At 49.3% G+C, this 13,136-nt stretch overlaps 1 protein-coding gene across 2 annotated transcripts in view; it reads right to left on the bottom strand.

The window, feature by feature from the left end:
* The window catches only part of RABL6 (RAB, member RAS oncogene family like 6), a 108,229-nt gene that overhangs the window by 51,808 nt on the left and 43,285 nt on the right, over positions 1–13,136 (bottom strand). For both annotated transcript variants that reach the window (XM_026658494.2, XM_026658493.2), the window contains 4 exons: positions 11,047–11,099; positions 8,268–8,359; positions 5,394–5,534; positions 3,995–4,100 (listed from right to left, as the gene is read on the bottom strand). In XM_026658494.2, the coding sequence (XP_026514279.1) occupies positions 3,995–4,100; positions 5,394–5,534; positions 8,268–8,359; positions 11,047–11,099 (392 nt within the window). The remainder of the gene's footprint in view (positions 1–3,994; positions 4,101–5,393; positions 5,535–8,267; positions 8,360–11,046; positions 11,100–13,136) is intronic.

Genomic DNA, 13,136 nt, shown 5'->3' with positions numbered 1-13,136 from the left:
GGGGGTAGCTCCCTGGAACCCCTGGCGCTCCCTCTGGTTGGCCGCATCTACCACTAGGGAGTCCGGGGGAGGGTGTGTATAAAGATGTTCATAGCCCTTGGATGGAACAAAATATCGCCTCTCAGTCCTTTTAGCCGTAGGGGCCAATGAGGCTGGAGTTTGCCACAAGTTGCGGGTTGTGTCCGTAATGGTCTTTATGAGAGGTAGGGCTACCCTGGATGGGCCCGACGGGGTCAGGATGTCCACCACCGGATCTGTATCCACCTCGATCTCCTCAGTCTGGATCGAGAGGCTCTGGGCTGCTCGAGTAAGCAGCTGTTGGAGGATCCTATTGTCCTCTAGGGCCAGTGCTGCTGAAGTTCCCGCTACTGCCTCATCTGGAGATGAGGAGGAAGAGATCCCCTGAAGAGGGCCTTCATCTACCCCCTCTCCCTCTACGAGGGCCTGCGGCACACGGTACTCAGGCTGCGCGGCCGGTGCGGACTCAACATGCGGCACCGCGGCCAGTACCAGGGTCGACACCGAGCGACGAGGCGTTCTGGACGGTGCCTGCAGCGTTGGGAGCAAGGTCCCCGTCGGTGCCATTGTCTGGCTAGGCGGTGCCGTGTCCCTTTGTGGCACACTCCTGTCAGACGGCGGTGGCATTAGCGGTGGGGCCGCCGACGTCGAAGAGACAGATGCAGCTCGTGAGTGGGGTCCATACGCCTGACCCACTGACTGGTGGTAGGCCCATGGCGTCCAGAACGGCCACTGGGGGGGGCGGTTGCCACTGCTGCTGCCACTGCAGCGGGTACGGTTGGGTACTCGTATGCGAGGACGAACGCCTGCTCCTCGATCTGTTAGAGCGGTACGAGTCCGCGTCCGAGTCCGAGGTCTCTGAGTACGAGGACATAGGAGGCGCGGTACCCACTGTCGCCGGGGACCAGTGCTGCCGGACTGGAGAGGGTGCTGTCTGCACCGGTGCCACTACAGTGGCGCGGCGAGCGCGGCGAGAGCATTGCCGGTTTGCCCCTAGATTGAAATTGGGGTTGAGCGGTAGCCGAAGGTTCTCTGCACCGGTGCGGCGACGCCAGCACCGGGAGGCTCAAGAGGTCTGAGGTGGCCTCGAACGCCTCCGGCGTCGATGGGAGGCGCACTTCTTCCATAATATCCGGGGATCTAGGCCTATTCGGACTCGACCGTACCCTCTCTGGGGCGGGAGTCAACGGGATGGCTGAATGGGTCTGTGGCGCGGACTGTCCCGTAGCACTTGTGGACGGCGCCAGCCCCTTAGAGTCCCGGTGGGGGGAATGTTCCCTCACAGGCCTCTTCTTTTTAACTGGCACTAGCGATGGGGAATGGTGTCTCATCGAGGCTGATTTCTTGTGCGCCGATTCTCTCCGGTGCTGGGGTTTGGGGGCCTTGGCCTCAGGACTTATCGCCGGTGCCGGGGCACTGCGCACCGAGGATGAAGTGCTGGGTGCCGTCTCGGTAGGCCCGGGATCTGATTGTGGCCGCAGGGCCGCCTCCATTAGGAGGACTTTAAGTCTCTGCTCTCTATCTTTGAGAGTCCTGGGGCAAAAAGCCCTGCAGATACTGCACCTATCTCTTTGGTGGCTCTCCCCTAGGCACCTTAAGCACGAAGAGTGCGGGTCACTCTTCGGCATGAATTTCCCGCAGTCCCTGCAGAGTTTGAACCCTGGGGACCCGGGCATGCCCCAGTGGGGCGACGAAAACTTGGGGAAAACGCCCCCAACTACTATCTAACTAAGCTAACACTAAACAACAAACTAACTATTTACAACGACGACGGAACACTGCCACGATTGCTGAAGAGCAAGCGAAGTTCCAGCTAGCCGTCACCGGTGGTAAGAAGGAACTGAGGGGGTGGAGGGTCGGCTGGCCCCTATATACAGCGCCATGAGGGCGCCTCTGCAGGGGGCGCCGAAGCCGACCCTACGGACGCTGCTATAGCAAAATCTTCCGGCTGGCGCACACACCTGCTTGGAATGGACATGAACAATCACTTGAAGAAGAAACACTCACTGTGTGGTCTCTGAGCTTTGGGACAGGAAGTGCTGCATTCAAAACCGTGGATATGTTTGTGAGAGGTAGCTGGAGCGCATGTCAGTGGCCTGACAGATTCTGACAAGCACGGAGAAACAAATTCAGGGCCGAGGGAAGTGAAATTCCAAGTACCTTCGTAACGTGGCATCAACTGGAGTCTGTCCATCTTAGCCTTTTAATGACAGGGAGAGGTCAAAGCTGATCAGCTGCAAGCTTTTAGTGCAGGATCCAAACATATCTGCATACATTTTTACCTAACAATGATGTAAGTGTGTATGCCAATCAAAGTCCTGCCTCTAGCCCTTGTGACAGAGCAGGATCCTGCTTGAATCCTCTCCCACCCTCAGTGTGAACCTAACAGCTCAGGCAAAGAGTCTAGAATAGCTGGTAAAACATTAACTTGTTTCACCTCTTCATACATAACTCTGGATTTGTGTCTCAGGTATTGCTGCAGCCAACTGCACCCAGCACCACGCTCAGTGAACTGTACTGGATGACTTCTCTAGTGAACAGAGGAGACTGGGAATGCAAGTAGGTCATCTTAAGCACATCACCCATCTGAGCAATGGCCACTCAATCTTAGCCCCACAGGGACTCTGACTAAATCATATTCTTTGAGCTTCCATGTAATCAGACATTAATTGCCTCTTTGGTCGGTTCAGTTATTTTATTACACTGGATTGTTTAAAGATTGTTATTAAGGAGCCATATTTGCTTTAATTCTCAGTTACATAAATCATGTACATCAAGTTTGTTTTTTCTCAGCATATGTAAATGAAAGGTCCCTTAAGATCCCCTCTCACTAAAGCAGCTGTTAAGCACAGACAAAGCTATGAAAAACGTGAGCACTTTCTGGTAATGCCTCCATTTAAGACAATCATTCCACATATTGACAGTGAAGAGTATCGTTATGAACTGTGATCAGAAGCCCAGTGAGGCTGGCAGAAAGCCCGTGCTGGTGTTCCAGATCTACCTGAGGAGAAAGGGGAGACCTGTAAGAGTGCATCTCCAGCAGTAACGTGGGAACAGGTTATTCTGCGTGGTTTTTGGCAGGATGGCACTTTATTGTAGAAACTGAGGCTACAAACCCCAAATATCTGTACCACCAGACTGTAGCTTTAGGGATTTGGACATTCTCTACTGAGTGCAGAGATGAGTGCACGTGTCAGATTTATACAGCTTCTCCTTCGAGAATTTACTATCTAGCTGGATTTCACTGTGTTTTTATACCAAGGTCTCTCTTTCTTTGCTGTGTTTGCTTTACAGACCACTGAATTGATGGCAGACATTAACTGAGCTTTAGTCAGTCTGGACGAGCATTTGAGCGATGTTTGTTCTTCTAGATACACATATATGTACACAAAATGTGTTCTTTAAAGTGAATGTAGTGCTGATGAAAGATGCTGAAGTCTTCTGACCATGGAGAGGGTACAGCAGATAATCAGGACACTTCATGCATCCCATAAGCCATTCAGTTCACTGGTAGATATTTTCTTAATTGAGTTTTAATTAATTGGCCACATTTAAGAAAAGTTTGTATACTAGCAAAAATACGTGTGTGTGTGTGTGTGTGTGTGTGTGTGTGTGTGTGTAACAGTTTAGATACCATTTTGACTTGGTGGCCCATTAACACTGCAATGTACAGATTTATTCTTGCACATCCTGTTCATTGCATGGTACTGACCCTTGGAACCTTTATACATTGATAAGAGTATGCTTAGGTAAATAAGGAAGAGCATGCACTTCACCAGCAGTGACACGTTGCAATCATGGGAAACAAAATGCCCAGTCACTTTTGTTAACAACACTCTCCTGAAAGCAACAATCTGTCCAGGCTCCTTTAACAACTGAAAAGCAGAACATTACAGGAAAAGGATCCCCACATGAGTTCCTTGGAAAGGGTAGTTCTCCCCACCCACTCTGCACCATGTCAATCCCGGACTCTTACCTGCAGTTGCAAGAATGGGATGTTGAAGAATTTGTGCAGGTACTTGAGGCCAAAACTGTTCTTCATGGAAGATTCAGCATATCGAAAATAAGACGAGCCAGGAGGTCTGTTCCAAATCAGATGAGCAGAGAAAAGAAAATTACACAGAGACCGACTGACTACACACACAGCAGAGGCACGTGCTGACTTCTATCCCATGAGCAATCCTCATCTCCCAGGCAAATCTTCAACCCCAAGACTTAGGCTGACAGTTCATCCTGCTAGGGGGCTCATTATTTTGTTTACAGCTCATAAGGAGCCAAATTAACTCTTTCCTCCTTTAGAAGGCTGGTGGGGAAAGGCTTGCGTGCAGCTGTTGTTGTGCTATAGTGTCATGCAACTGACAGTCTGAACTGCTCTGCTGGGACACTAGGCCAGTGGTTTACTGAACCGAGTATTTCACAGCTGTACAAGTGCATTTCTTACAGCACGTTATTTCTAATACTATAAACGGACCTAAATGAAGCCATTAAAAACCTCAGCACTGGGTATTAAAGTTACATTAGTTCACCTTGGATAATGGTGTGTAGAACATGAATAAACGTGGCTGTAAAAGAACTGGTGCAAAGCCATTCTTTGTGATGGATTCCATTTCTACATGTCTGATGTAGGCATGAGTGAGTGAGAGACTTTGCAAGAAAACCTGTTACACACAATAGCTTTTGTAAAATCCACTCTCAGAAGGAGAAAGGCAGGATGAGGTGGATTGATCGATTCCTGCCCAACAAGGGCAATAGCTATAATTAAAGCAAGAGTTCGTGGCCAGATTCAAAGCAATGCCAGAGTAGAGGCTTGGCAGGCAGTTGAGAGACGGCCTGGAAGGGATCAGGATCTGTATGTAGTCTTGCAGTGGGGAGGCTCAATCTCGAGGGTGCGGGAGAGAGGGAAAAAAGGCTAGCGGCACTATGCTGGTTTCGGAGCATGGGTGCTCATGGAACAGTTGTGTGGGGGGAAGTAACATACAAAATCTTTCAGCAAGAAAAAAAAGACAGCCCAAAAGGAAGGGCTGAAGTACAATTCCATTTGGATAGAGCTGTTCTGAAAGGCCTGCACCACAGGGACTCTCACTGATATTCACTGGCTCTGGGAACTGAGAATCCCCCCCACCAGTGCAGGCCTTTTAGGTTCGGTAAGAACACCACAGAGTGAGAAAAAAGCCCAGTATAAAGCGACAATATACAGGGATATCAAACCCAACCGGATGAGAAGGGGTTTGGATGATCAGGGAAGGGAGCAATTCAATGGCACACGCATGTCTGGAAGATAACAGCAATGCTATTAATGGGGGCTGGATTGCATGGAAAAGAAGGGGTGGAGTGCTGCTCTCCCAGAAAGCCAGTATGGTGCCATCCCTGTTTACCTGTTCAGATTATCAATGAACGCCCGCATGTCATCTGGCAGGATGACCCTGTGCTCTCCCATATCGCGGTAATTCCCAAGCACACACACTGGAACATGGGTGGGCACTTTAGGAAGCTCCCTCAATATGTAGTTAAATGTCCTTTACCAAATAAAAGGTGAAACAAATAATTAGTGTGAACACACTTGATGGGTTAGTTGTACTCTATGCAATATTATTACATTTACAGCTTACATGCACACAATGGAAACTAGCATACATAGTCAGAGAAGTTGCAAAGCAAACAGAAAAATCCAAAATACAAATCTCACATGTGAGTTTCCTCTGAGGCCCACCTACAGACAACACTGAGACACATTCTGAGGTAATATTGTTATTTCACAGAGATTCATTCAGAAGCAAACAGTCCAACTACCTCAGGCCTGTACCTTGAGCAGGGACCCATATAAAACATTATAGGAGAAGGTTACACTGCACTGTTGTGTGAGGATAGGGAGAATATTCTCCTCACCCCTGTTGGTGATTGGGATTATGCCCTTATTTTCATCAAAGCTAGTACAAGTTACTCCAGGGGGAATTCTGCACCACTGTGCACAGGAAGAAAACATGTCCCCACTGCCGATTTCTTTGCTTCCCTGCAGAAAGTGACAGGGAATCTGCGCTGGGATGGGGGTGGGTCTGGGAATGCCCATGGGTGTAGTTTGAAGGGGCAATGCCCCCAAAACAGGCGAGGTGCCACTGCCTGCCCCTGCCTTAATTTCTGCGAGCGCAGAGCTGCCTGGATGCTGCCTCCTGACTCCTAGTGCCGGTTGTGCTCGCCTTCTGAGTCCTGGGATCCATCCTGTTTTCTGTAGAATAGTGAGTGCCCCTGGTGGGGAAGGTCAAGGGGGGGGGCATGGTGAGGCTGGAGGAAAGAGGCAGTGGGAAAGGAAGGGGGTTAAGATAGGGGAGAGGGTGGGGTAGGGGGCAGTTGAGAAGGAGGATAGGATGGGGAAGCAGGGTGGGGGGGGAAGCGGGAGCCCAGTATGCGGCATCCCCTCAGCAGCAGCTGCAGTTGGGGCTCCCCCACTAAGTAGGTACATTGAACGCCCACCCAATAGTGTACACACTGCCCCTGGACTACCCTGATGAGCCCCCTAGACACCCACCCTACTGAGCCCTAACCAGCTGCACCCCAACCCCACCTCCCTCACATCCAGACCACCCCCTGCTGAGTCCCAACCCCCTTTCACCTGGACCGCCCTGCAAAGTCCCATTGCCCCTGCACCTGGAACCCCCGTGAATTCAGATCCCCCCACTGAGCCACCCAAACCCAGACTCCCCCCCACAGAACCCTCTTCCCCACACCTGGATCCCCCACACTAAGCCCCTCTACACTTGGATCCTGCTAGGCTGAGCCTGCCTGCCCACCAACACCTGGTGCGCCTGATGCAGAAAGGGCAGAACCCAGGGGTGTTTCTGGGGCAGGCTTGGCCCTTGCACTGTGTCATAGTCAGGTGCAGCTTCACCGCCGAGTCCCTGTTTGGGGGTGGGGGGGCTGCAGGATGATCTCCCACCTCAGTGCAACCAGAGGCCTGTGCTCCTCACTGCTAGGCTGGAGCCTCCACATTTATTTATTGACAAATAAAATTTGCAGAATTTTAAAATACTGTACTCAGAATTTTTAATTTTTTGGTGCAGAATACCCTCAGGAATAGGAAGTGCAATTCTTATACATAGAATCAGCAAGTTTTCTAAGCTATTTGCCTTGACAATTCTCTGTTGTAGTGAGTTCCACAGGTTATATGCTATATACAGAAATATTTCCTTTGATCCACTTCAGGTTTATCATTTTAACGGAGGGCCCCTCTTTGTCTTGTCCTACTAAGGAAATTGTGTTTAAGTATCCCTATCTTGCAGACATACAAGCCAGTACACGCTGTACCAATACAGAGAGTCTAAAGTTGCATGATCTATATCACAGTGTCTAGACAGGCTGATCTATTATACTGATGAGTAAGATGGCTTTAGTGCCCGTCCTTCATTTATTTTGAAGTGCTGGAGTGCAGAAGTCTGCCAAGAGCTCTAATGAAATTAAAGAGCATACCAAACCACACTGCATCTGGAGGTGAGGTCTACAGAAGAGAGTTCCAGCAATGGGTAACCCTCTCCCATTAGGGCTGCATGTATTACTGCCCGTAGGGGTTCATGGCACCTTTTCAGCCGAAGGACAGCAATTCTCCCTTGTAAGCTGAAGGCGTCAGTGGTAGTAGTTTGGGCCAATGTCCCTGACACACCAGGACTACTCTATTTGTTTTCCTCTTCCCCAGTTCCTACCACCCCTGCACTCCTCACTTTCACCTTCCCTTCCCATCCCTGCTTCCATGTTTCCTCTCCCTTAGCAGAGGGGATAAAAAGAGCCCAACAAATGAAGCCCCAAGTTGTGTCCACAGAGCACTTACAAACACACATTTCCCTATTCCCTTTGGGCTCTCTTCCCTGTTCCCAGCTTTCACTGCTCCCATTAGATATTATGCCTACACTTGAGACTGGAAGCTCTTTGGAGTAGGCACTTTGTCATCTACCTTTGGAGGTGCTCAGCATCACCATCTGCAAAAGGCATTTTCTAATTGTTTCCCTCAGTCTGCTGCACAGTGGGGATTACAGATCAGTGGACATGGAGGGAGACAGCTAGTTTAGAACAGATCTGAATTGTGTTTTACAGGGGAATAGATTAAAAACAGGCCAGAAAATAAAGCAAAATTATTTTAGGTGCCAGGAACCTGTTTCCGCTCATTGGACTGTTATGTGTATAGAAATCACAGGATCTAAAGATCATTTGTTTTGATTAAACAAGCAAGGCTCAAGCTGCCTATATCACTGCTCCTCTCTTACCACTGCTTGGTGATGTCGAACATCATCACTACTCCATTGCAGTTTTTATACACATCAAGAAACTCCGCATCCAGAGCCATCTCGGACTCTGCCTGGAAACAAAGACACAAACCGTAAATTCTCCAGCTCTTACTGCTTCAGACTGTAAGCAAAACAATCAGTATAATGAAGAGTCCCAAAGTTTCCAACGGGAGCATTTCCACACAAAAGAGCACCACTGGATTTTACATCACTTGAACAAGGCTTCTCAAAGAGTTCACTGCTTACACCGCCTGAAGGAGCGGGATCTGAGAGCTGCCAGCGTTCTGTGAAAAGCCAAGTCTTTGATTAAAGAGAGCCGGAGTATTTTAGCACTTGCAATCTCATTCTCCTCTTCAGCTCATCAGCCCAGATCCCCTCTTGACAAGCTGATTCCATAGACAGCGACAGGTACAATAGGCAAAACATATCTAGAGTAAAGCAACTCTCTTTCTTTGTTCCTTTCCAAACCTGAATGTTTGCTGTGCTGTGCACTGCCGATCTGCATAGCCATAGAGTGTCTTCTGCTGCACCCAGGGCCGGCTCCAGCATTTCTGCCGCCCCAAGCAAAATAAAAAAAAAATAAAAAAAAAAAAAAGCCGCGATCGCAATCGCGATCGACGGCGGCAATTGAAAAAAGAAAAAAAAAAAAGCCGCAATCGGCGGCGGCAGTTCAGCGGCAGGTCCTTCGCTCCTAGACGGAGTGAGGGACCTGCCGCCCCCGAATTGCCGCAGGTGCCGCCCCTCTCTCTTGGCCGCCCCAAGCACCTTCTTGTTAAGCTGGTGCCTGGAGCCGGCCCTGGCTGCACCTCCCTCCCCTCTGTAGTGATACTGGCATTTTCTAGCAGCAGTATTGATTTTTATCAATAGTACATTTTACCGCATTAAGATTGTTTTCAAAATTCAGTATTTGCAGTCCTAATTGCAAATTTGCAGGGTCCCATTACAGTCTTGTACCTACAGCATGGCTACATTTTAAGGTAAAATTACCCTCCATTCTAATTGCACAACAGCTGTATGATTTGCTTTCATACATAGCTTCACACTTGGAATGTGGGCTTAGAATTTATGACTGAGCATTTCATGGGAGAAACACCTGAATCAGAGGGAGTCTCTCTATCTATGTGCCAGCAGGGAAGTCACTAGATTGGGAACGAATTAACCCCTTCTGTAGACCAACCATATTGGCCCACTGATTTCAACAGAATGGTTAAAGAGCACAAAGTGGGATACTTCTCATTCACTGGGCCCTGCAGGGCACCATCACATGACCAAGAACAACGAAGTACTTAAAGAATTACAAGAGAATAAGTGAGCAGAGACTTCAAACCACCCTTTCCTGAAAGGGGAACACAATGGGATTTTTGTTAAAGAAGCTCTGTAAGTGCACCTAGCGTCAAAATGCTGTCTGGGGAGGCAGGCATCACATGTTCTGTCTTCATGTGTATACATGTCGTGCACAACAGCAATGCTGCTGTGAAGAGGGCATACGCTCCCTTCAGTTTTCTCCCATTACAATATTTGGCAGTAATACTTCCCTTTCCACCAGCAGATTTCAAAATGCTTAAAAAAGGTGAGTGATCATTTTCCCCATTGTACAGTAACTCCTCACTTAACGTTGTAGTTATGTTCCTGAAAAATGTGACTTTAAGTGAAACGATGTTAAGCGAATCCAATTTCCCCATAGGAATTAATGTAAATGGGGGGAGGGGGGGTTAGGTTCCAGGGCAGTTTCCCCTACTCTGCAAGCACCAGGGGTTGGGGGGCTCAACCCTCAGCCCGCCCACTCCACCCTTTCCCCCAAGCCCCCACCCTTGACCCGCTTCTTCTCCCCCCTCCCCTTCCTCTCCCTTTACTTCGCACACTGCATCCTGGCTCCTCCTCCCCCCTCCCTTCTAAATGCCGCAAGCCAGCTGATTGCCGCATTCGGGAGGCAGGGGAGGGAGGGGGAAGGTGTGCCGAGTCCTCGCTCCTCCCCCTTCCCTTCTGCCCCGGGAAAATCAGCTGGCTTGCTGCGTTCGGGAGGCAGGGGGAGCCTGCGCACGGAGTCCTCGCTCCTCCCTCCTGCCTCCAAAACACCGCAAGCCAGCTGATTGCCACGGGCAGGAGGCGGGGGGAGGAGGGGAAGGCGCTGATCCGCGGGGTCTGCCGGCGGGCAGGAGGCGCTGGGGGGAGGGGAAGGGGCGTGGGGAGGCTGCCAGCTGTGGAGAAAGCAGGCAGCCAAACAACGTAAGAGTGGAGCATTGCACAACTTAAATGAGTATTGATCAGCAACGTAACAACGAAACAACGTTAAGTGGGACGACTTTAAGTGAGGAGTTACTGTACAGATGATCTGCTAAGGCATCACGTTAAGTGATTTGCCTCAGATCACACAGTGAGTCAATGACGAACCCTGGAAAGGAACCTTGGTCTCCCTGTGCTGGTTCTATCTCCTTTTTGTCATCATAACCCAACAGATACAATGCCACACAGTGAACAATGGAGGAATTTCACCCCAAAGGGAGGGTGGAAACTGTGCCAGAATTGCTGCAGTGGGTCAGACTCTCAGTGCAATGCACTGGAAGAAAAAACATGCTGGGGCAGCCTAGCGCCTCAGACTGGGAGCAAGTTGTGGCCGACAGGTCAGCTGGATCTCCCTGAATGCAGATATGAGTGCAAACTACATCCGAATTTTTACACAAGAGATTGACAGCTGACAACATGCAATCACTTAACAAAAACAACAGGGAGACATATTTGCATCTCAAAGGTGGCTCACCTCCTGAGGGTCGTTCTCCAGTTTCAAACCATCTCCACGTTTTTTGCATTTTCCTTAGAAAGGAGAGAGTTATGGAAGAAATACATTAAATTAGGTAGAGCATTCCCCAGTTGACACTTGACCTTGGTGTCACCAAGAGATCTGTGGATTTGCAGACTGAGCCAGATATGGGAACTGAACTCTACAATGCCTGGTAAGAAGCTATCAACTCTAGTCTCTCTGGCTGGGGCAATGGTTCTCAAGAGTTAGGTCAACCCAGCTACGTGGCTTGGGGGTGTGAAAAAATCCACCCCCAAGCAACATAGTTAAGCCAACCTAACCCCCAGTGTAGACAGCATTAAGTCAAGGGGAGAATTCTTCTGTTGACCTAGCTACCACCTCTTGGGGAGGTGACAGGAAAACCCTTCCCATTGGTGAAGTGAGTGTCTACACGGCGGCACTAAGCTGCACAGCTGCAGCACTTCTAGTGAAGACATAGCCTCAGGGCTGGTCCACACTACCCGCCTAATTCGGCGGGTAGAGATCGATCTTCTGGGATTGATTTATCGCGTCTCATCTGGACGTGATAGATCAATCCCAGAAGCTCTCCCCCGTCGACTGCGGAACTCCTGCTTGCCGAGAGGAGGAAGCGCTGTCGACGGGGGAGCCTGCCTGCGCCGCGTGGACCCGAAGTAAGTACTTTTAGTTCGATATTGGAAACGTCGACTTCAGCTACGCTATTCTCGTAGCTGAAGTTGCGTTTCCTATATCGATCCCCCGCCCCAGTGTGGACCAGCCCTCAGTAGACTGTGTGTGTTTGATGGTGATTTCCCAGTGGCAGGTTTGTCCTTGGACAGGATACAGTGTTTTGCATCCTACGTTTAAAGCAGACCCACTTCTTTCTATAAGCTTGGTACAGAGGGAGTCAGCGGGCCTTGAGGGGAAATACTATCAAGTCTGTTTAACATGAAGGTCAATAGAAGGAAAGCCTACTGCAGCCCTCCTGGCAAACAACCAAAAATGAGTATAAGAACAAAGTATGGGGCTTGCTCTCTGTAAAGAAAGAAAAGAGGCTCTGACTGTTCCACCTTTTGTTCCTGCTAGCACTGGAGAAGCACAGTGCAACAATACCTGACAACTGAATTGCACAATATAGCCAACTGCAAAAAGGCAAAGATTTCAGCATGCAACCTTCCCAGGAAAGGCTATGAGAGCTCAGTGCTGTTGAACAAACCTGAAGCAAAACAGTATTATGAATGCTTTAAATGTGGTTTTAGAGAATCCATTAGGTGCTTTGGTTTGAACTGCTGTAAGTGAATTTAACAACCAAAATAATTAGGGGCAAATGAGACAGACTCCTGAGGAAAGACGAAAAAAGCTAAAACCATGCAACTTGCCTAAACCCTAAAGGAGGATTGTGGTGGGGAGAGGGGGAAGGAGAAACACCCCACAAGTATGTGAAGAGAAGGCCGGGAAGAGACTGCGCAAAGGGAATCTTATGGCAATTTATAAGATGCACCAATCCAAAGGTCTGAAAACACACTAGAAGTATGCACAATAAATGTAAGTGATAGGGCAGGAAAAGCTTAACAATAAGGCCTGGTCTACACTACAGAATTAAGTTGACACAGGGACAGCCCATGGTGGCTGTGGGGTGGGAGGGTGGCTGCAGCGGTGAGCCCCGTGGCAGCGGGTAGGGTGGGGGGTTGCAGTGATGAGCCCCTCAGGGGGGAAAAGGCCTGCAGGGGTGAGCCCTGCAGTGGGGCTGACAGCCCCCACACTACCCCACTTAAGTTGTTGCAACCATTCCTAGTGAGGACATGCATCACCTGCAGAAGGAGGGTAGTGCAGACATGAAAAACCACAGTAATTACTGTGGTGGCTGTACGGCAACCTAACTTGGGTCGATATAATTCTGTAGTGTAGACAAAGCCTAAGATCTATTGGGCTGTGGAATCATCTCACAAGAAAAGGGAAGACACAGCACTCAACACATTTTAGAATTCGACTGGATTAAAAAAAAAACAAACAAACAAAAAAAAAAAAACACAACCACTACAAAATGTACTACAGACGCCCCCCGGGTTACACAAACCTGACTTAAGCAAATC

The sequence above is a fragment of the Terrapene carolina genome, unplaced genomic scaffold, assembly GCF_002925995.2.
Source record: "Terrapene carolina triunguis isolate 2854851 unplaced genomic scaffold, T_m_triunguis-2.0 Scaffold449, whole genome shotgun sequence".
NCBI classification, from domain to species: Eukaryota; Metazoa; Chordata; order Testudines; family Emydidae; genus Terrapene; species Terrapene triunguis.
This window is presented reverse-complemented; position numbering and strand designations above follow the sequence as displayed.